The sequence below is a fragment of the Mugil cephalus genome, chromosome 20 (assembly GCF_022458985.1).
Source record: "Mugil cephalus isolate CIBA_MC_2020 chromosome 20, CIBA_Mcephalus_1.1, whole genome shotgun sequence".
Taxonomy (NCBI): Eukaryota; Metazoa; Chordata; class Actinopteri; order Mugiliformes; family Mugilidae; genus Mugil; species Mugil cephalus.
The window spans coordinates 4453826-4472810 of record NC_061789.1 but is presented as its reverse complement, the minus strand read 5'-3'; the positions used below and the strand labels follow the sequence as shown (position 1 = coordinate 4472810).

Sequence of the window (18985 nt, the reverse complement as noted above, 5' to 3'; positions counted from 1 at the left end):
TTGTGTATATGCAAATTTTGTACACTTTTGTTAACACATTTATTCTTTATTGTTAAGTTTTTACTAGTATTTTATTTATTTTTATTTTATTATATTCTTTTTTTGCATGAAGTTTTATTAAATCAGATTCAGTTTTTCCAAGAATTCAATAAAATGTCTCATGTTCAAGCTGAGAAAACTGTGTAAAGCTTCAAGATAATTACCAAATATGATCTGTTTTAAATGATTGGTTTTGTTCGTTTGTTGTTCCATTATTACTAAATAAATAGACTGAATGTTTATGGATAGTAGACAGTTAAAATGTTCGCCAAAGGAAGGCACACCATGTTTAACTGCAAGAACTTGTATATAAAAATAAATATATGAAATGTGATGCTCCAGAAACAGATGTGTGTGTGTGAAGGTCTAAACACATCATCACCCGGTGGTAAAAGACGAGTCTCAGACAACAGCTACAAAGCTAAATGTTTAATGGCAACATCTCACAGACAGACCTCACTACTCGCATCCTACCGACCGACATGCCATGAACGCAACAGAAAGTAATGTACAGTCCAACGGAAGTTGTACGTGAACTAGTAAGAACAGTAAGAGCGTACACTGCTCTAAAACTAGACAACCAAATAAAACGGGTCACAAACGGAGCACACGACCTCCCACGAGAAACGGTAAAAACCAAAGAAAACTAACATAATGTGACTGTGTGAGAACTGGCTCTCTGGGTTTATGATATTGTCCATGATTTACAAGTGTTGTCGTCACGTTTTTTTTGGCTTCCACCTCCCTGGAGTGAACTCAGTTTGTCCTACGGCCTCAGCTGTGTAGTGTCGTCTCCTTTCTTTTGTTACCTCTGTTTATCCGTTTGATTACTATGGTCTTGTCCACACCAACAAAAAAAAGAAAAAAAAAAAGGTACTGGCACCACCAAATCTACAAACCAGTATCTTATCACTTAACTGTTAATTGGAGATTTTAGATTTGCTTTGCTCTTGTTTGGATAGTAGAAACAATAATAATAATAAAAAAAAACAAATGGACTGTCTTTGAATTAAAAAAAAATCCGTAACATCCATGTCTGATTTGTGCCCCCCCCCCCTCACACACACACTCGCACACACACTGAATTATGTATGATCCTTCTCTCCACTGGTCCACTTCAGAAACAAACAGATAACATTTGATACCACTAAACCAAACCGATGAGTTTCACGTCCACAGTATTCATGTATACCAAATGTGTAAAAATCTGTTTCATGACAGAAGGAGGGTCGTCTGCTGTCAAGGTGGAAATCTTTTGGGTTAACACTGAGGATGCAGCACTACGAGCGGACCGGAGCTAAATCTTGATGCGGAAGGCGGTGGCCTGTGAGCTGGGCGGCTCGGTGGTGGAGCTGGACTGCGCCGTGGACTTGAACAGGGCCTTGAGGATGGTCTGGGGGTCCACTTCGGGAGTGGGCTGGGAGGAAGCTCGCTGACCGGCGGGACGGGACAGGGACGGGGGCAGGCCGTCTTTCTTCGTCCCCCCGCCTGTGCCTGGTGTGTCGCTGAGTCTCCTGTGACCGGAAAAATTAAACGAGTCAGTTTGTGGAAAAATCTGAACAAAGAATCCGAATAAAAGTTTACATTTAAAAAAATGATTTAACAAAGTGTGTTAAGGAAATATAACAAGACATGTCTGATTGTTTGTTACACTCATTGTTTAGTCATGAAAGGTCTACAGACATTTCATTTTTTGTTTTTTATCTCGGGAACTAAAATGGAAACATGAGTCATTGTTGCCCTATTTCAGTTCATTTTAGTTTATTATAATTATTATTTTGCTGCTTAATTTGTTTATAAATTGATTCTTGGGATAAAGGAACAGATTATATAGAATTATTGTTCTTTCTGCCTCGTTTCATTCAGATTTGGAAACGTTTGTGTTTAGATTGAATTGTTTCGTTTTAATGAATGAATGAAATAAAAAAAAAAAACTAAACTAAAAAGGGTCACCACAAATTCTAAGAGTGAGAGGTGATGTGCAAAAAACATCTAGAAGATAACACAGGTCACAGTTACATCAACAGACAGTTGATTAGATCAAACCTAATCACCAGTACCTTCCTGTCTAAAGGCAAATGAAGGGAACATCTTAACAAACACTTCAGTGAAGACTGAACTTTCCTCCCCTTTTCCCCACTGTTTCAGACCGTAACCATTTTCAACGCAGCGCTTATAAACACGCATGGTGCCACTGTGTCACTGTGAGGTGTGAGAGACGGAAAGGTCTGAAAATAAAGCGGAAGAAGAGAGGAAGAAAAAAAAAAGGTGTTGTGTCTGTTGTTTGTGTTTTTTAAGGTGACCTGTCCCCCATTTTAGCTTTTTATGAGTGAGGGAAAAAAATGTTGCGCACACACTACAATTATTACGGTAGCCGGTCGTGCTACTATTGATGTTACAAACATAGCAGTTTAAATATGAATATGTTAAAATAAACAAACATCCCTCACATCAGCAGGCAGCACTAACACAGGTTATGCAAACCGGTTTCCTACTAGTGTGTGATTATTCTACAGTATTTACTCGTCACCACAGTAAAATAATCCATCCTTAGTCAATCTACTGCATTAACTCCTCAGTAGTAACAGGTAGTAAATGCTGTGAACATGTGATCATGCATGAACATATAATACTGTAACATATCGTACCGCCCAGTCCTAGACTCTTTATATTAAAACGTCCAGTCCTTAGAGACTTTTAAATCCTCCCTCTTCTCCCTGACATTTCACAAATGAGCACATTGTAATTCTAAGTGTTAGAGTTTTGATCGTTTTGCAGTAATTGTAATTGTTTTTAGTGTTTTTCTTTATTGTTGACTGATTGTTTTTAATTATATGTTTTTCTCTTTTTATTGTCCTTTTATGTCTCTTTGTCTGCATCCTGTTCCCTCCTCTGTACCTTGATCGTCTCCTGTCGTCTTGAAGGTGATTTATAAATAAAGTTTGAGTTGAGTTGAGATTAAGAGGTGGTGTCATGGTGCTTGGGGCTCATGTCAGTAGCCGGGGTGTGGATGGACATATGATAAAAATGTGGCTACGATAAGATAATCTGGCACCGACTTAGACTCGCTTTCACCACGACACCATCACAAGGAGTTTAAATTAAACCTGTGAGACTATTTGTGTGTAGTTATGGGACTGTGCCGCTCCTCCGTGATATCTGCATTAACCCCCTCCCAAAAAAAAAGTCCCTGCTCCAAATGCAGCGCAGGAATTTTGGGGTGAGGTTCACAGAGCTTAACATTTCAGAACGCTGAAGTGTTGCATCATATATATTTTACATATATTACAGCCACAAATTTTCTTCAGCTTCATGTGCGGTTTAAATAAGTCGTCTTAATTAAAGTCTGGCTTTTCGGGTGTTTTTAATCCACTTCTCTGTTCATGCTCTTCCCCCTTTTTCCAGAGCGCTGACACAGTGACGCCTCTTTTTCAAAGCAGCAGAACACAATCTTCATGAGCACGGTTTAAGTTTCCCCTGTGCTCAATTCTGACGCAGTGTTGGTGTTTTATGAGACATTATCGATGTATTAGCCTCTTTAGTAGGCAAAGGCTGTTTAATAGTTGCACACGAAATGATCTGTGAAAACAGCCATCACTGCCAGACAAAAAAAAACTTGTTTGAAGGAACCTTTTAAGAGAAGCATGTCTGCAAAGTGAACAGATGAATCCGGATGGAAGAAATCACTTACAATAGAATGGGCTGATCAGAGGTGATGACACTTCCCTGGATGTGAAGGTTACACTTCATGGGTTGGCCTAAAAGTAGAAGAAGAAGTGAGGACAGATGCATAAAAACAACAAGCTATCAACTCGGTTTATGTCCCTGAGATGTGGAGATCAAATATCTGGGATAATTCTGTTGAACATAAAACAGTAACACAGCGATGATTAGAACTAGAAGATGAAGACCTTCCACAGCGTGTGTCCTTGCCGCCAGCACTCACCGTCCAAACAGCGGTTGTTGTACTTCCTGTACGCGCTCACAGCGTCCTCCTTACGGACAAACACCACTTCAGCTACGCCCACCTTCACCAGTCGTGCTCGCTTCAAGGCACCGCACACGCAGAACAGTTCCTGGAGCACAAACACACGACTGAGTCACTGCGGAACAACGGCGCAACGCTCAATCTGAAAAGCTTATAGGCAAAAACGATGTGCTCCGCTCACCACTATATCCTCCTCTGTGACCCGGGGATGCAGGTTGTTCACCGTTATTTTTGTCCCCTCCAAAGGGCTGAAAGTGGGCTGGAGAAGAAATAACACCGTGTTAAAACGCAATCCAAATGACTGACGTTTAGTTTAAGGTCAACAACGCGCACGGAGCTGCGGCTGCGAGGCGCGGTGTTTACCTGGGGAGGGGTGGGAGCCGTGGCGCTGGCTGGAGCTGCGCCCTGCTGCAGAGTCCTGGAGACCGGCTGTAAGGCGGCGGCTGAGGCGCGGGCGGCGGCGACGCCGGCGCTGGGCCGGGTGGGAGCCACGGGGACGGGAGGACGCGGGGCTGTGTACGCATCGTTTTTAACCACCTTGGTGATTGGGACAGACATGGAAAAAGCAGAGCCCACCGCTCCAGACTGTTCGGAACAAAGAGATGGAAATGAAGCGTTTAATTTAATGTGGGAACAGATACATATATTCATTTGCTCTCAGGCGAGCTGACATGAAGCCAATCTTACCCGTGACTGTAGCATGCTGTTTGCAGTAGTTATCTTTAGTTGTTTACTGGGAGTACCGTCGTGCTCACTTAAAGCAGGCTGTGGAAAACAGAAGAATCTACTCAGCACCATGTTTTACAGCGTTAACCGACACACGACGGAAACACATGACTGAACGTTTAAAGAAAATCAGCCGTACCTGTGGAGCTGCACGTATTCCACTTGACATCCCAACAGGACGTTGCTGCAAAAAGCAGGGTAGTATATTAGAGTAAATATAAAACATGTGCAGGCTCTACAGCTGATCTAAGACTCGTCTAAAACCCACCTGGATGGTCTTGGTTATTTTCAGAGGAGGTGTAGCACCAGCTTGCGCCGGTGTCCCTCCGATGCTCCTCTTGAGGCTCAGCCTATCGCGAGCATCCATCACTCTCACGTTATTGCTCGGCTGTGGCGTTACGCCGCCCCTCACATTCAGTCCTTGTACATTAGGGCCAAACTGCCTCGTGTTTACTCCGGCGGGGTTGTTGCTGGTGTGTATCTGTATCTGCGGCACGAGTTTCTGGATCTGTTGGTGCGTCGCTCCCGTGTTTTGTACGGTCTGTGCTGGGACGGTGAACTGACCCGGGCCCTGGCCCTGTTTGCGTGAGTTTATCATCTGACGGGCATCCTGCACCCCTCCCGCTCCTCCTCCTCCTCCTCCTCTGCCACGGATTTTGAAGCGAGCATCTTTCTGACCCAGTTTTTCTCTGGCATCTTTCACTTGAAACCCTGGAGAGAGATGAGAAGGGTTACTATATTTTACTCCCCTAAACACAACGCTCACAGACCCATTAGATTATTAAGGCGCAATGATTTCCTGTACCTGTTCCTCCTCCGAGCCGCTGTCTTACATCATTGGCACCAATTTTCTGCCGTGCATCGAAACTTCTGCCAACTCCTCCTGCTCCCCGTCCAAACATGGGTCTATCAAAACAATAAAAAAACGAATTTACACAAGTCACATTAATTATAAATGTGTTACATCACACATAAGAAATACAGAGACTGTACTCTATTCTACAATTGAAAAAAAATCCACAGTAAGTGTTCGACATTTTACTAGAAACATTTCCTCCACAGAACACAGTAACGGCATTCAAAGTTAATGTAATTAATGTAATTCTTTTATAAAGTGATGGTATGGCAGTTTTTAATTTATGTTAACCCGTTTCCTTTTCCAGCAACTAGACGGTTCCGAAATTAAACAAAAAGCTTTGGTGCCTTAACATTAGCTTGGCTAGCTAAGCCTAGCGAGTGAAGCTATAAACAATACGGTCTCAGCGGACTGCATTTTTCAGATTTAACGTTATGCCAACGTAGAATACGGTTGTACACGAGTTTACTAATTAACTTATATTTTAATAATGTTTCACTAAATTAATGAATGCGCCTAAGGCCTACAGTTAATGGTAGCTGTTCATCTTGGTGTGTTTTGGAAGCAATCGCTGCTAGCCGTACTGGGCTAATGCTAGCTTTCGCTAGGCAGCGAACAACCAACAAATCTCTGTTCTAATTGTTAAATGTTGCTACAAGTCGCTAAGTCTATATCAGTGCAACATCTGTAATCAAACATTCGCATGCGGAGTAAGTGTTTAAATACCTTTTAGCTTGAGCCTTGAGGTTAATACCGCGCCGTCGTATAACTTCATCCAAAGAGACGTCAGCCATTTTCTCTCTCACTGTTCAACAGCGCATGCGCGACTGTGAAGCTTTCAGTGTGTGCTACGGAGACCGTTTGGGACCAAAAAGGAAATGGCCGTCAGAAACTGGTTTTATTTTGTTTTACTAGTGTATACAGTCACTGTTCACTAGGGAACTATAGAACAACTTTATTGATAGCTTGGCCGCTAGATATGTGATAAATAATACGGTCAAAGAAGTACCCATGTGTAAGTTTTTTTTTTTTACAACGATTGAAAGAAAGATATAGCTATAAATATGTGTGTACATAACGACATTTTGTGCGTAGTAGAACAAAAACGCACAAGCTAAAATTAAAAAGTATATATATATACTTATGTTATATGTTTTGTGTAAGGACATACTAATATGTCGATTAATACAAGAAGTTTCGCTTTATTCTCAAATTCTCTGCGATCGATTACTCTTGACGAACTGCACCCCTGTCCCCTCTGGAATATTTGCCCACCCATGAGCCTTTGCGGCAAATACTTGCCACATACCAGTGATTTTACAAATATAGTTCGCAAATATACCACATTATAACAGTATTAAGCAGTGTGGTACACTATAACTAAATGTACTGACAACTATTTAGCACTTTAAAACACTAATATTGTCTAATATTAGGGACACATTCGCCGCACCATGACAGAGAAGTCTCGGACACGGCGTCTATGCCGGTCCTCGACAGTCTACTCGTTATGCCTTAAACTGATGAGTAAGGAAAATAACGACGCGGGGTGACGCCCGTGTCCTCGTCAAACTACGAGATGAATTTTTGAAAGGGCACAGGTCTGCTCGCTGAGGTGACTCGCCTACTTTGTGAGATGCCTCGTGGGACAAGGACCTTCCCCGCTCCCCTTATTTGTAAAAATTAAAACATAAAATAAAACAGAACTACTCTCTGAGACCCATTCACTACATTAGGTTTCATTCAACTTTACAGTCAGGACACAACTAAATGCAGTTTAGCATCTAAACAGAAGTGCATGTAGCATAAATAGTGTGATATATAATATTTACAGATGGAAACTTATGTACAGATGAGACCATATATGCAAATGATTGAGCAAGATCTACACAATGAGTGATACTATAAACAGGAGCTATAATATAATTCACACTAGAGGCAATATATGATAAATTAGCTAATACAAAATATGAGTGAGCTACATACAAATAATCTCATTATGTAAAACAATTAATAGATGTTATAATATATAAATATAGATACCATGTATATTACAAAACTATATGAAATTTCTTTATACATTTTATATAAATAGATATTAATATATACAAATAAAGTGTGTTGCAGAGTTATATAACAACCTCATTATGTAAAATAGTGTTATAAATATATAAATACAGATAACATATATATTATATAACTCTATGAAACTTCTTCATGTACAATATTATATATAAATAGATAATGATATTATATAGACACAAATTCATTTACAAACGTGTGTTACAAAGCTATATAATAACCTCATTACGTAGAATAGTTTATGTAGAAAACAGTTACAAGTATTATAAAAGGCTACAGGGTTGAATGCAGGGGAAAACTACAAATCCCAGCATGCACCGGGGGACAGGCGCAGATCCACCGCAGCCGCACGTCGGTATCTCGCAGATCAAACACACACATTTTTGTTTTAAGAGGAGAAATGGCTGCTGCTCTGTCCCGTGCCCTCAAACTGCCCGGTAAGATGCGCTGCAAGTATTTACTTATTTATTTATTTTTCATTCCTTTTATCATAAACAGAAGAAAAGCATCTTAGCCGCTAAACAAACTGAAACCATAGCTGGAGGTTGAGTGGAGGTTCCTCTGTGGCGACTCAGGTCTCATTCATTACACCGTTTCGGTTTTTTGTCGTACGTGTTTATTCCCACTTTTAACGCACATTCCATCCAAAAATACTGTCAAATAGGATGGATATTAATTTATCTGTGTTTAGCCCGGTGTTAGCCGGCTAGCTGCTAGCTGAAAACACATTCATTATGTGTTTGGGAGGAGGGAGGTGAAAAAGCAAAACGTAAATGTAAAAAAATATATATATGATTAGGAGGTCAGAGATATTGCAATGTGCATATATATTATTAACATATTAAAGAAAATAAAAAATAAACATATATATAAAGAGCGTATATAAATGTGATATGACGCATTAGTAATTGTAGTACTATTTTTTTTAATTCTATTAATTAATTTTATTTATAAAGTCACGAATTGTCAACAGAAGACAATAATCGCAACACGTCTATGTTATTTTTTGAATTTAAACCTATTTATTATTTTTTGTCTTTCATTTTTTTAAAAAACTGTATTTATATTTTTAGACTCGAATTGTTTGTGAGGGAAGTATTGAAATAAAATGAAAGCCATTATTGCATAATAATAATAATAATATTAATAATAATAACAATACAAAGTTAGGGTTACATCTATAATATATTTATGATATAATAAATAAATATATATATGAATTAATAATATAAAAGCAATCATGACAGTACACATAAAGTTTTTTAATTTTTTTATTTTGCACGATTTTGAAAAATTCACATAAATGACAAAAAAATAAATAATGAAACATTTACAAACGTGTAAAGCAAGGTGGGCTTATTTGAAGCCTCCACCTTTCACATATATATATTTATATATTACATGTTATTATAAAATACAAAACATCAGAAAATATGACTCCATAAATAATGAATAGGGACTAACAACGACAATAATGTGGACATGTCCCATCAGAGTCACGTTCTGTGTGTCTGCAGGGAAGAAGGGCTCAGAGCTCGGAGAGTACGACCCCCTCACCCAGGCGGACAGCGAGGACGAGAGCGAGGAGGACGACCTCGTGCTCAACTACCCCAGGAACGGCCTCGGCCGGGACGGCTGCATGGGCTCGGGCTCCTCCAAGCACCGGGGCGGGGGCCGCTCCGGGAGACTGGTGGGGGCCGAAGACGAGGCGCAGGAGGACGAGGAGGAGGACGAGGAGGAGGACGAGGACGAGTGGAGGGAGCGACTCCCCAGCAAGTCCAGGCAGGGCAGGGACGAGGCGAAAGGCATGCAGTACTGGAGCCACAGGGAGTCGAGCAGGGAGAGGTCGGGGGAGGACAGGGGGGGGCCAGGGGCGCTGGGGGGCGCTGGACTCGGGGTTCATGGCGTGGACGCGGAAGAAAAGAGGATACGCGTGAAGAACGCCGTACGGAGTGCGTTCTTCCTGGTGCCTCTGGTCTGTGCCATGTTGCTGGTGCTGCTGTGTGCGTTTCTGATCCCGTGCCAAAAGGCAGAACTGGAGAAGAAGCTGCAATGGGAGAAAGCGTTGGGAGACGCAGGAGGTAAAATGGGAAGGGAAGGCTCCACTTTATTATATGTACACACATAATCTCTCGCACTTCTTCCCAGAGACTCACTAAGGAGTCTCGGTGGCTACACAATGAGGCCGCGCCCCTTTAATTATCCACCTGTGATTATATGTGTGGCTCAGCAGAGAACACGGCTCAAACCATTATTCACAAAATAAACAGCCTTACATCCACTTAAGGCAGACTGAAAACAGACATTTTTTTGTGTTGCCATGGTTACCGCACAGAGACAGTTAGCAACACTGACACTTTTAAACGTAGGCTAAAAACACATCGCTTTAATCTGGCTTTTATTTCATAGTTTTATTTTATTCTATTTTACAGTTTATATTCTCACATTTTTATTTACTTATTTATTCCCTTGTTTTTTATTATTACTTATTTAATTTATTGCTATCTTAAGTTTGAGTGTTTATATATTTTATTCTATATTTTTTCTATATAATTTTCTTATTTATTTTATTAATGTTCTTATATCCTACTTTGTTTTTTAGATTTTATCAATTTTATTTATTTATTCTTATCTATTTATATTGGTCTTTTATTATTTAAACTTAATCTATTATCTTAACTTATCCTTGTTACAGTTTTTGTCGCTGTTTGTTGCTTTTTTTAAAATTTTTTGTCAAAAATAAGTTAATTAGTAAACTCGTGTACAACCTTATTCTACGTTGCCGTAACGTTAAATCTGATAAATGCAGTCCGCTGAGACCGTATTGTTTATAGCTTCACTCGCTAGGCTTAGCTTGCCAAGCTAATGTTATGGCACCAAAGCTTTTTGTTTAATTTCGGAACCGTCTAGTTGCTGTAAAGCACTTTGAATGGCACTCAGTTGTTGAAAGGTGCTGTATAAATAAAGTTTGACTGACAGGTCACCAACCACCACACCACTGTGTAGCGCCGGGTTTTGTTCAATTTGTTTATATTTGTTTGTGTTCAGGTGTCACTCCGCCTGCACTGGCTCTGTGGGATGTTGACGGTGATTCTCTGGCGGATGTGCTTCTGAGTGTCATCGCGTGGACCAATGGAACTCGCATCATGCAAGGAAGCAAAAGTATGTGAGGGATTCTTGGAAAAAAGGCTCGGCATCTTTCTACCCTGTAGAAAATAAATAAATAAATAAATAAATAAAATAGGGGCATTTAAATCTAGTCTAATCTGACGCAATCGTGCCGTCTTCGCTCAGTTTACAGTGCGGTGGCCGTGTCTGCCCTCAGCGGCCAAGTGCTGTGGAGGAAGATCATGCGGGAGATGGTGATGTCCATCCAGTGCGGTCTGCAGCACAGCGAACCGCCGTCACCCGTGTGTCTCCTCATCGGAAAGTCCGTCCTCATGGCCGTCAACGGCACCACAGGTAGGTCACGATAATTAAAAACCTGGCTTCATTTGCTTGCAAAGTTTTCCTCATCTGACTTTTTATAACAGGTATAACTTTAGCGTTGTCCTACTAAAGTGCAGTTCCAGATGGTCGTCAGATCTTTTTTGGTGTCTTTTTAACGTCTGGTTGAGCTGCACCTCTAATATCTTCCAGATAAGCGGGTAGGCTAAGGCAGAATGTTTAAAATGTCCCATTTTACATATATATACTGCAGCTAAGGTTGGTTACATATTGTAACCCAAGCTTCTATGAGTATAAACGTATCAGGTATTGTAATATTGGAGCTAAGGTAGTTTACAATGTGTAACCCCAGGTTCTAATGTACTATAGTTCATTGTGGTTATATTGGCTATATACGGTTGGTTACATGTTGTAACCACGGGTTCTATGACTAGAAATGTACTATATTGCTGAGAATTAGTATCAGGTATGGTAGTATTGGAGCTAAGGTAGTTTAGCATGTGTAACCCCAGGTTGTTTTAGTATAAATGTACCACAGTGTTGTGAATTAGTATCAGGTGTGGTTGGATTGGATGTAAGGTTGGTTACGTATTGTAACCCCACGTTCTTTGAGTATGAATGCATTATAGTGTCATAAAGTAGTATTGTAGCATTGGAGCTAAGGTAATTTACCATGTGTAACCATAGATTCTATGACTATACGTGTACTAGTGCGATAAACTAGTATCAAATGTGGTTGTATGGGAGCTACGGTTACATAATGTAACCCAAGCTTCTATGAGTATAAACGTATCAGGTATGGTAGTATTGGAGATAAGGCTAAGGTTTACCATGTTTCATGTGTGATGTGTAATATATAAATGTACTACAGTGCTGTGAATTACTATCAGATATGTAGTATTGGAGCTACGGTAGTTTAACATGCGTAACCACAGGTTCTTTTTGTATCAATGTCCTACAGTGTTGTAAATTAGTATCAGGTGTGGTTTTATTGGATTTACGGTTGGTTACATATTATAACCCCAGGTTCTGTGCATATAGGCAAAGTATAACATTGTCAGGGGAAATGTTCGTACTGGGGCTGTTTTACAAGTCTGAGTAAACAAGCACAGTGTTGTACCAGTAGATAACCTTAAGTCATATCGCAAAGAAAAAAATTCTCCCAACATACTGTTCCAGACAAGCGAGTCAAAGTCCACTGGACTTTGACTTGTAAATAAAAGTGAACCAAGGCGGTCGACCATACATACGTGAAGCATTCAAAACGGGGTCAGATGGGTTTTCTTTCTCTCCCCAGGGAAGAAGCTGTGGTCGGTGGTGCTTAGGAACATTGAATCCCAGGCGGTGTTGCTCCCAGACCTCCAGGGCGACTCAATCCCAGATCTACTAGTAGCTACCCTGCCTGTGAACAAGGTGTGTCCCCCACCTCCCTCTTTTCACCCGGTACACATATATTAAGTTACACTGAGTTTTTTTTTTTTTTAAATACAACACAACATGGCTTTGCATGCTATTTAACTTTATCACATATTCTTGAAGTAGATGCAAGTTACTGAAAATCTTCAACGTTTGCATAATCATCATGTAAATATTCTGTGTAAATCCTGCTTCAGGCCCCAAACTTATCAATCACCCACAGACATTTTAAGTTGTTTCGAAGTTTCGCTCGGTGTGATAACAGTGAAATTAAAGCTGTGAAATAATATCTCCAGTTAACTCCCAAGCGATTATGAGCTGAAGGTTTACGGATCATGTTTCCACTTATTCACATTCAGGACCTGGATCTGTCCCTGACTTTGATCTCCGGTGAGACGGGAGCGATACTCGGACGTCCCGTGAATTTCAACCTCACCGGACAGGGAAAGCTGATTGGTCCTTTGCTGCATGAGACACAACAAGGCTCATACTACATCCTGTTTGGACTAGGTGAACTCCAAACAAATGTCATTACATTTCAGGGTAAAACTACTTTTAAAAGCCCAGCTCTCTAATGTTGTCGGTGTCATTGCGTCTGCTCTGCTCAGGGAATGTCGAGGCCATCTCTCTGCGAGACATCTACTTTCGTGCCACTGGAGAACTGCCCATAAATCAAGCTCTTAGGAGGAAGGATCCAGGCTGGGAAGGACTCAGGAAAAATAATTCCTCGTCCCTGATACACATTTATAGGTACGCCTCAACGACTGGCACATGGCTCTGATTACCCTGTACAGGCTCCTCTTTGTCTGCTAAATACCAAACCTTTAATCAGGCGGACCGTGTCCTTCTTGAATTTAAAAAAGAAGGAAAACTCGTTGGTCGTAGTCTTGAGTAGATACGAAAGCACAAACAACAAACAGTTTGTAATCATGCTAATGGTACTGTAGGATCATTTATTATGTTAAAAAGTAAACCTCTGACCTTTGTCAAAACCCTAACCAGAGGATCGGAGCAAGTGGATTTCCTGCTCCCTCTAGTGGACGGTTTCTGCAGCAGCTTCAACAGCCTGGACGCCACGTCCAACCTGAACTCCACCAGAAGTGACTGGTTGCTGGTGTACGGATCCAGTAAACAGTCGGTGCTCAGACAGAAGGACTTACGGAAACAATGGACCCTCAACTCATCCGCCATCCACAGGTGAAGCCCGTCTGGTGTTTATCTCCTGGTTGAATGAGTTTCTTGCGCCATAGCTGACCTGCACATCCCCAGAAATTTAAATTTGTGGGGGAAATATATAAAAAATGTCTAATCAACCAAAGATTTTGCGACGCCCCTGCAGCACCTCCGCGGACCCCCTAGGGGTTGCGTACCCCCTTTTGAAAACCTATGATTTATGCGACTCTCCATAAAGTCTATAGGTCATTATAGGATTCAACCAACACATTTTTTCAGAACAAAAATAAAATCATGCAAACCCGACAACTTCTTGTTTTTTAACTGTGTGCCAACTTTGATTCCTCAAGATCAAAACCTCTTAAAGTGATTCTGACTTTCATGATAGAAACTTCAGAGTCTTGGCTTTGAAAAGAGACCAAGACCATGTGTGAGCTCCAAAATGTTCATGAACAGCATTCAATTTATTTTGTCCTAAACAGGCATTTATTTTGCAAAAAGGCTGGAATGATAAGAGGTTAAGGTGTTTTCTCTAAAATGGTCCTTTTCCCATCACAGTCAACCAACGCCAGGTCACTTCAACAACGACGGGATCCTTGACCTTTTCAGCCAGTACTCAGCGAACGGCACCATGACGGTAAAACAAACACCCGTGTCCTACTCTTTCCGTTTTGTCGTACCTTTCGCCCTAAAACCTGTCGCCCTCTTCTTTGCCTGCCAGGCGCAGATCGCGAACGGGTCGAACGGGCGCCTCCTCTGGTCGGCGGAGTTCGTGTGTCCTCGCCTCGTCTTGGAAACCGCCGCGATCTCCACCTCGACGGGCCACTCGGCGTTCCTGTTCTGGGCCAGCGAGCCGCTCGGAGCGCAGAGGAACGTCACCAAGGCGACCGTGAGTCGGTTCTGCTGCAGGAATCTGCTGGTTTGACTTTTGAATTGGAGCCGTCGGCTAAATATTTTGCGCACGTTTGCAGGTGGCGCCGGCTGTTTCCGCGGCGCAGCCTCTGATCAGAAAACTTTTCCTGCTGCATCCTGCGTATCCCACAGTCCTGCTGGAGCTCGGCAGCACCACAGACACCACGGTCACAGCAGCAGGTAACGTCACAGAAGTTAGGATTGCCTGCAAAGTGCCGTACGATATGAATTTTTAATATACCGGCGCTTCTAAACATGCATGGTGCAACTGCGTCACTGTGAGGCGTGGTGAAGATGGAAATATCCGAAAAATGAAGCGGCAGAACGAGAAGAGTTCGGTTCCGTGTCGGTTGTTTCGTGGGTTTTTTAGGGTGACCAAATGTCCCCAATTTTAGCTTTTTAAGAATAAGGAAAAAAAAGTTGCGCGCAGACTACAAACATTACGGTAGCCGGTCATGCTGCTGTTTACATTACAGACATAGTAGTTTACATATGAATAAATATGTCAAAATAAAATAATTTCATCTTGAAAACATTTAATTCTTTATTCAGTGTTTATATATAATATTTATAGTCCATCCTTAGTCAATCTACTGCATTAATTCTTCTCTCAACCAGTAGAAAACGTTGCGAACCCGTAATTATGCATGACAAAATAAAATGCAGTGATGTGAGTTTTTGGTCATAATGCCCAGACCTACCGTTACCGTACTGTCTTCTCCTGCTTATCCGAGTCTGGGTCGCAGGGGCAGCCAGACCACCCTCCTCTCCCCGGCCACTTCCACCAGCTCCTCCAGAGGAATCCCCAGTCCATCAGGAGACATAATCCCTCCATCGTGTCCTGGGCCACCTCTAGCAGGAGGCGTCCGGGATCCTTACCGCACCCTGCAAAGGAAATTCGTTTCAGTCGCTGCGATCTTGTTCTTTCGGTCATTACCTAAAGTTCATGAACATAATTCAAATATTCCACTTCCTCTCCCGACAGTGAGTTACGAGGAGCATCAAAAAGACGCCACCTACATCACCGTGTCCTCCCGGCCCACGCCCGACTCTGAGCCCGGCGCTCGCATCGTCAAGAGCATGAGCCTGAGGGCGGCCATCGATAAAGGGCAAATCGTCCGGCTGGCGGAGGGCGGGAAGGCCGGGGGCGGCGTTAAACCCGGCGTGTTTGAGGTCAACAAGTTCTTCAGGCGTCTGTCGTTCAAACATCAGGTGAGACGCGGCTCAGTCGAGTCATTTCGATTTATTCTTCGTTATATTAACCTGTTTTTTTTGTTTGTTTTTGGTAGTGACCGACCACCTGCTGCTGCCCTGGACTCGAGTGAAGATGGAGGAGACACAAGTCCTGCACTCACAACTCATTTAAATCTGTTTACATCTTAGTTTCATCAAGTAGAATTTCATTTCTGGTACACGACGGGGAGAGACATGTATGGCCTCGGTTTTATTTATGTACAAAGGAAACGCTTTAATTTAATTTATTATTAAGTATATTAATTTCTGATTTTTGATGGCAGCAGATCAACATTATATTGTGGTTTAATACCGCCAGTGAAGCACAATAACCTCGAAGAAGAAAGAGCTTTTACAGTATTCTGCCAGGTCAGTATTTCATGATTTTGTGGTGTCGTCCGCTACTCACATGCATTTTATTCATCCTCCTAATAGTTAAGACGTGTAAATATTTAACGCTGTACAGTATTTATTTATTTTGTTCATTTTTTTTATGACTAAATTATGAGTCATTGTTTATTTTCTCTGAATTTGTGGCTGCTAAAGGTTATTTATGAGGCGTTTAAATGTAAGCTGCGACTTCACATAACACAAGACAAAGTAAAACTGAAATGTTTACCTTGAGTGGTTTTTATTTTACGTTATAGATTATTCTGGTTCATTTAGACCGGTTGTCCTCATAAGTGGACATTTTAGTCTGCCATCTAGTGGTAGTGAAGGGTTAATACACCAGTCAGTGTAAAAACTTGATAGCAGGAATTTCAGCAGATTGATTCTACAGCCAATCATGTGACAAAGGTGTGTAAGGTACAAAACCTCATCAAATTTTGTTCTTAATAAACTTTTTTTTATTTTATGCTTTATTAACTTTCCTACTTTGTTATAACACACAAATTTAACAAGCTACGTCGCAAATAAGCAAGAAGTTGTTTGAGGACGTTGGGATTCATCCATTCCAATTCTGCTTTTGTGTTAAAATTTTAAAAAATATATATTTTAGTGCACATTTGTGATTTTATTGTAACATACAGTGAAATAATCCCATGTGTCCACATGAGAACATTTTTTTTTCTTCCTGTTCAAACATGATGTTTTTTTTTTTTATTATTATTATTATTAGGTTGTACTGATACTAAATACCTTGGAGAAATTGTAAATCAAATAAAAGCTTGGATCTCAGAATGTATGGGGCCAGAACACCGACTTTAATCTTTGGCATTGGAAAAAAAAATGAATTTTGCATTGTAAATAATATTTGCCATTGTAACAAAACTTGTCTGTGTTTTTACGATTGTTTGAAATTGGAAAAACAACACTGAAACTGAAACCGCGTGAGACTGAAAAACAAAAAATGTAAAAAGACAGACGTTTGTTACAATGCCAAATACTATTTTCAATGCCAAATTCTTTTTTTAAAGCCAAAGATTAAAATGACTGTTCTGGCCCTAATGAAAAAAATACTAATTTGGCATTGAAAATAATATTTGGCATTGTGACATAGTATGGGACCAGAACGCTGACTTTAATCTTTGCCATTGAAAAAAGAAATTTGGCGTTTTAACAAAAGTCGTTGTTGTTGTTTGTTTTTATGACCGTTTGAAACTGGAAAAACAAAACATTGAAGGTGAAAATAAAAATATTGAAACTGAAAACCAGTGAGACTGAAAACAAAAGTGACATCATAAAAAGACAACTTTTCTTACAATGCCAAATTCCTTTTTTAAAGTCAGTATTCAGGCCCAATTGAAAAAAAAAGAATTTGGCATTGAAAATAATATTTGGCATTGTAAGAAAAGTTGTCTTTTTATGACCATTTGAAACTAGAAAAACAAAACATTGAAACTAAAAAAAACAAACAAAAAAAAAATATCGAAACTGAAAATCATAGAAACTGGACAAAAAAAAATCATTGTAAAAAGACAAGTTTTCAGTGCCCACTTCTTTTTTCAATGCCAAAGATTAATGTCAGTATTCTGGCTCCATAAATATTAAAATACATGATTGACAAGGTGGGGAAAGGGGTGCAGTGCCGTTGCAGTAACGCACGGGGGCGCCGTTTCCAACACTTCAGCTCGGATTTACCCTCCGGTTTTCCGCATTGCTGCCGCAGCACAAGCTGTGAACATGGCGTCGGCCCTCGGTCGCCTCGTCAGGCTGTCACCTCTCACAAAGTCCCCGTGGACCCGCTCCTCTCCGCCGTGCAGGACCGCGGTCTCCACGTCCTCCGGCGCGATTCTCCCCAAACCCAAGAAGGTGAGTGAAGATGTGAAACGTAAAAAAAAATGCGTTGTGCCGCAGGCGGAGAAAGGTGGAGGAACACCTCAACTAACTCGGCTGTTTCTATGTGGGGCGGGGCTGGGTTTCTGTGTGGCACTGGGGACCAGACCCCCTTCGGCCTAATCCGGATTGCTCTGGTAGTGGTTCCCTTCTTGTATGTGGGGACTCAGATCAGCAAGAACTTTGCAGCCCTGCTGGAGGAGCACGACATCTTCGTCCCCGAGGATGACGACGATGATGACTGAGGAAGGTGTAGCCTTCCTGGTTACCAGGTACTACCCGGAAATTAATGGGAACTGATGGCAAAGCACCTGAACCTGACACTCAACTAATGCTGCATTCAAGTGCAAGCTGGAATATGAGAAAATCCAAAAATACAGACAACGCTGGCATCTTACACCCCAGTTTTTCTTGAATGCAGCAGTAGAATCAAAGAGAGCTAATTTTTTTGTGATATATATATATATATATATATATATATATATATATATATATATATTTTCTTTGGCTTAACTCCCAAGTTTTCTTTCCTCCACAGATCATCCTGTTTTTGTCGCTACGCGCTGCAGAGTTTCTACGAGCACATAAATGCCTTTCCTGAATTTCCCCGTGCTGTGTTTTGAAGTCGCCTCAGTTCTGCACCGGATTCAGAATATTTTGCTGTTACTGCCAGAGACGGGCCTGCACCAGCTGTGATCACACCGCACTGTGTCTGCAAACACTACTCAAGTCTTAATAAAAGGGAATACCACTTGTAAAACACGTGTGGACTGTGGTGTGGGCTGAGGTCAGAACTAGAGATTTAAGATTCTCACTACAAATGTACAAAGATTTTC

General features: G+C 41.1%; 3 protein-coding genes and 1 non-coding gene across 5 annotated transcripts; 3 read left to right on the top strand and 1 right to left on the bottom strand.

Annotated features, from left to right (window-relative positions):
- Window positions 1–453: 453 nt before the first annotated feature.
- Window positions 454–6471, bottom strand: poldip3 (polymerase (DNA-directed), delta interacting protein 3). The gene is made up of 10 exons (XM_047572532.1): window positions 6336–6471; window positions 5559–5659; window positions 5022–5464; window positions 4893–4937; window positions 4715–4792; window positions 4391–4612; window positions 4209–4286; window positions 3986–4115; window positions 3731–3797; window positions 454–1553 (listed from the first exon to the last, which is right to left on the bottom strand). Exons 1-10 carry the CDS (start codon window positions 6401–6403, stop codon window positions 1337–1339), a joined length of 1449 nt encoding a protein of 482 aa, XP_047428488.1. The 5' UTR covers window positions 6404–6471; the 3' UTR covers window positions 454–1336.
- Window positions 6472–7119: 648 nt separating this feature from the next.
- Window positions 7120–7272, top strand: LOC124998536. Its single transcript, XR_007111076.1, has one exon. It is a non-coding gene; the product is annotated as a U12 minor spliceosomal RNA (small nuclear RNA).
- Window positions 7273–8014: 742 nt separating this feature from the next.
- On the top strand, window positions 8015–16728 carry fam234b (family with sequence similarity 234 member B). The gene is made up of 13 exons (XM_047572478.1): window positions 8015–8128; window positions 9209–9772; window positions 10740–10853; window positions 10986–11153; window positions 12436–12551; window positions 12914–13064; window positions 13163–13304; window positions 13557–13751; window positions 14286–14364; window positions 14449–14616; window positions 14699–14819; window positions 15625–15851; window positions 15929–16728. The coding sequence occupies exons 1-13, from the start codon at window positions 8092–8094 to the stop codon at window positions 15929–15931; spliced, it is 2085 nt and encodes a 694-aa protein (XP_047428434.1). The 5' UTR covers window positions 8015–8091; the 3' UTR covers window positions 15932–16728.
- Window positions 16729–17754: 1026 nt separating this feature from the next.
- On the top strand, window positions 17755–18909 carry smdt1b (single-pass membrane protein with aspartate-rich tail 1b). Of its 2 annotated transcripts, none has more exons than XM_047572481.1 (3): window positions 17755–18125; window positions 18221–18421; window positions 18688–18909. In XM_047572481.1, the coding sequence occupies exons 1-2, from the start codon at window positions 17997–17999 to the stop codon at window positions 18392–18394; spliced, it is 303 nt and encodes a 100-aa protein (XP_047428437.1). In that variant the 5' UTR covers window positions 17755–17996; the 3' UTR covers window positions 18395–18421; window positions 18688–18909. The 2 variants fall into 2 exon arrangements, with proteins under 2 accessions (XP_047428437.1, XP_047428438.1); XM_047572482.1 differs by having other exon boundaries at window positions 17829–18125; window positions 18257–18421.
- The last annotated feature ends 76 nt before the right edge of the window (window positions 18910–18985 follow it).

What these genes read in the sequence shown, in the direction of transcription:
- fam234b (XM_047572478.1), top strand. Translation starts at nt 8,092, where the DNA reads ATGGCTGCTGCTCTGTCCCGTGCCCTCAAACTGCCCG. An exon ending in GGCCGTCAACGGCACCACAG is followed by an intron (nt 11,154 to 12,435) that starts GTAGGTCACGAT and finishes TTCTCTCCCCAG; the next exon opens with GGAAGAAGCTGTGGTCGGTG. An exon ending in GGAACGTCACCAAGGCGACC is followed by an intron (nt 14,617 to 14,698) that starts GTGAGTCGGTTC and finishes GCACGTTTGCAG; the next exon opens with GTGGCGCCGGCTGTTTCCGC.
- poldip3 (XM_047572532.1), bottom strand. Translation starts at nt 6,403, where the DNA reads ATGGCTGACGTCTCTTTGGATGAAGTTATACGACGGCGCGGTATTAAC. An exon ending in GCGGCTCGGAGGAGGAACAG is followed by an intron (nt 5,465 to 5,558) that starts GTACAGGAAATC and finishes ATCTCTCTCCAG; the next exon opens with GGTTTCAAGTGAAAGATGCC. An exon ending in ACAGCATGCTACAGTCACGG is followed by an intron (nt 4,613 to 4,714) that starts GTAAGATTGGCT and finishes TGTTCCGAACAG; the next exon opens with TCTGGAGCGGTGGGCTCTGC.
- smdt1b (XM_047572481.1), top strand. Translation starts at nt 17,997, where the DNA reads ATGGCGTCGGCCCTCGGTCGCCTCGTCAGGCTGTCACCTCTCACAAAG. An exon ending in TTCTCCCCAAACCCAAGAAG is followed by an intron (nt 18,126 to 18,220) that starts GTGAGTGAAGAT and finishes GTTTCTATGTGG; the next exon opens with GGCGGGGCTGGGTTTCTGTG.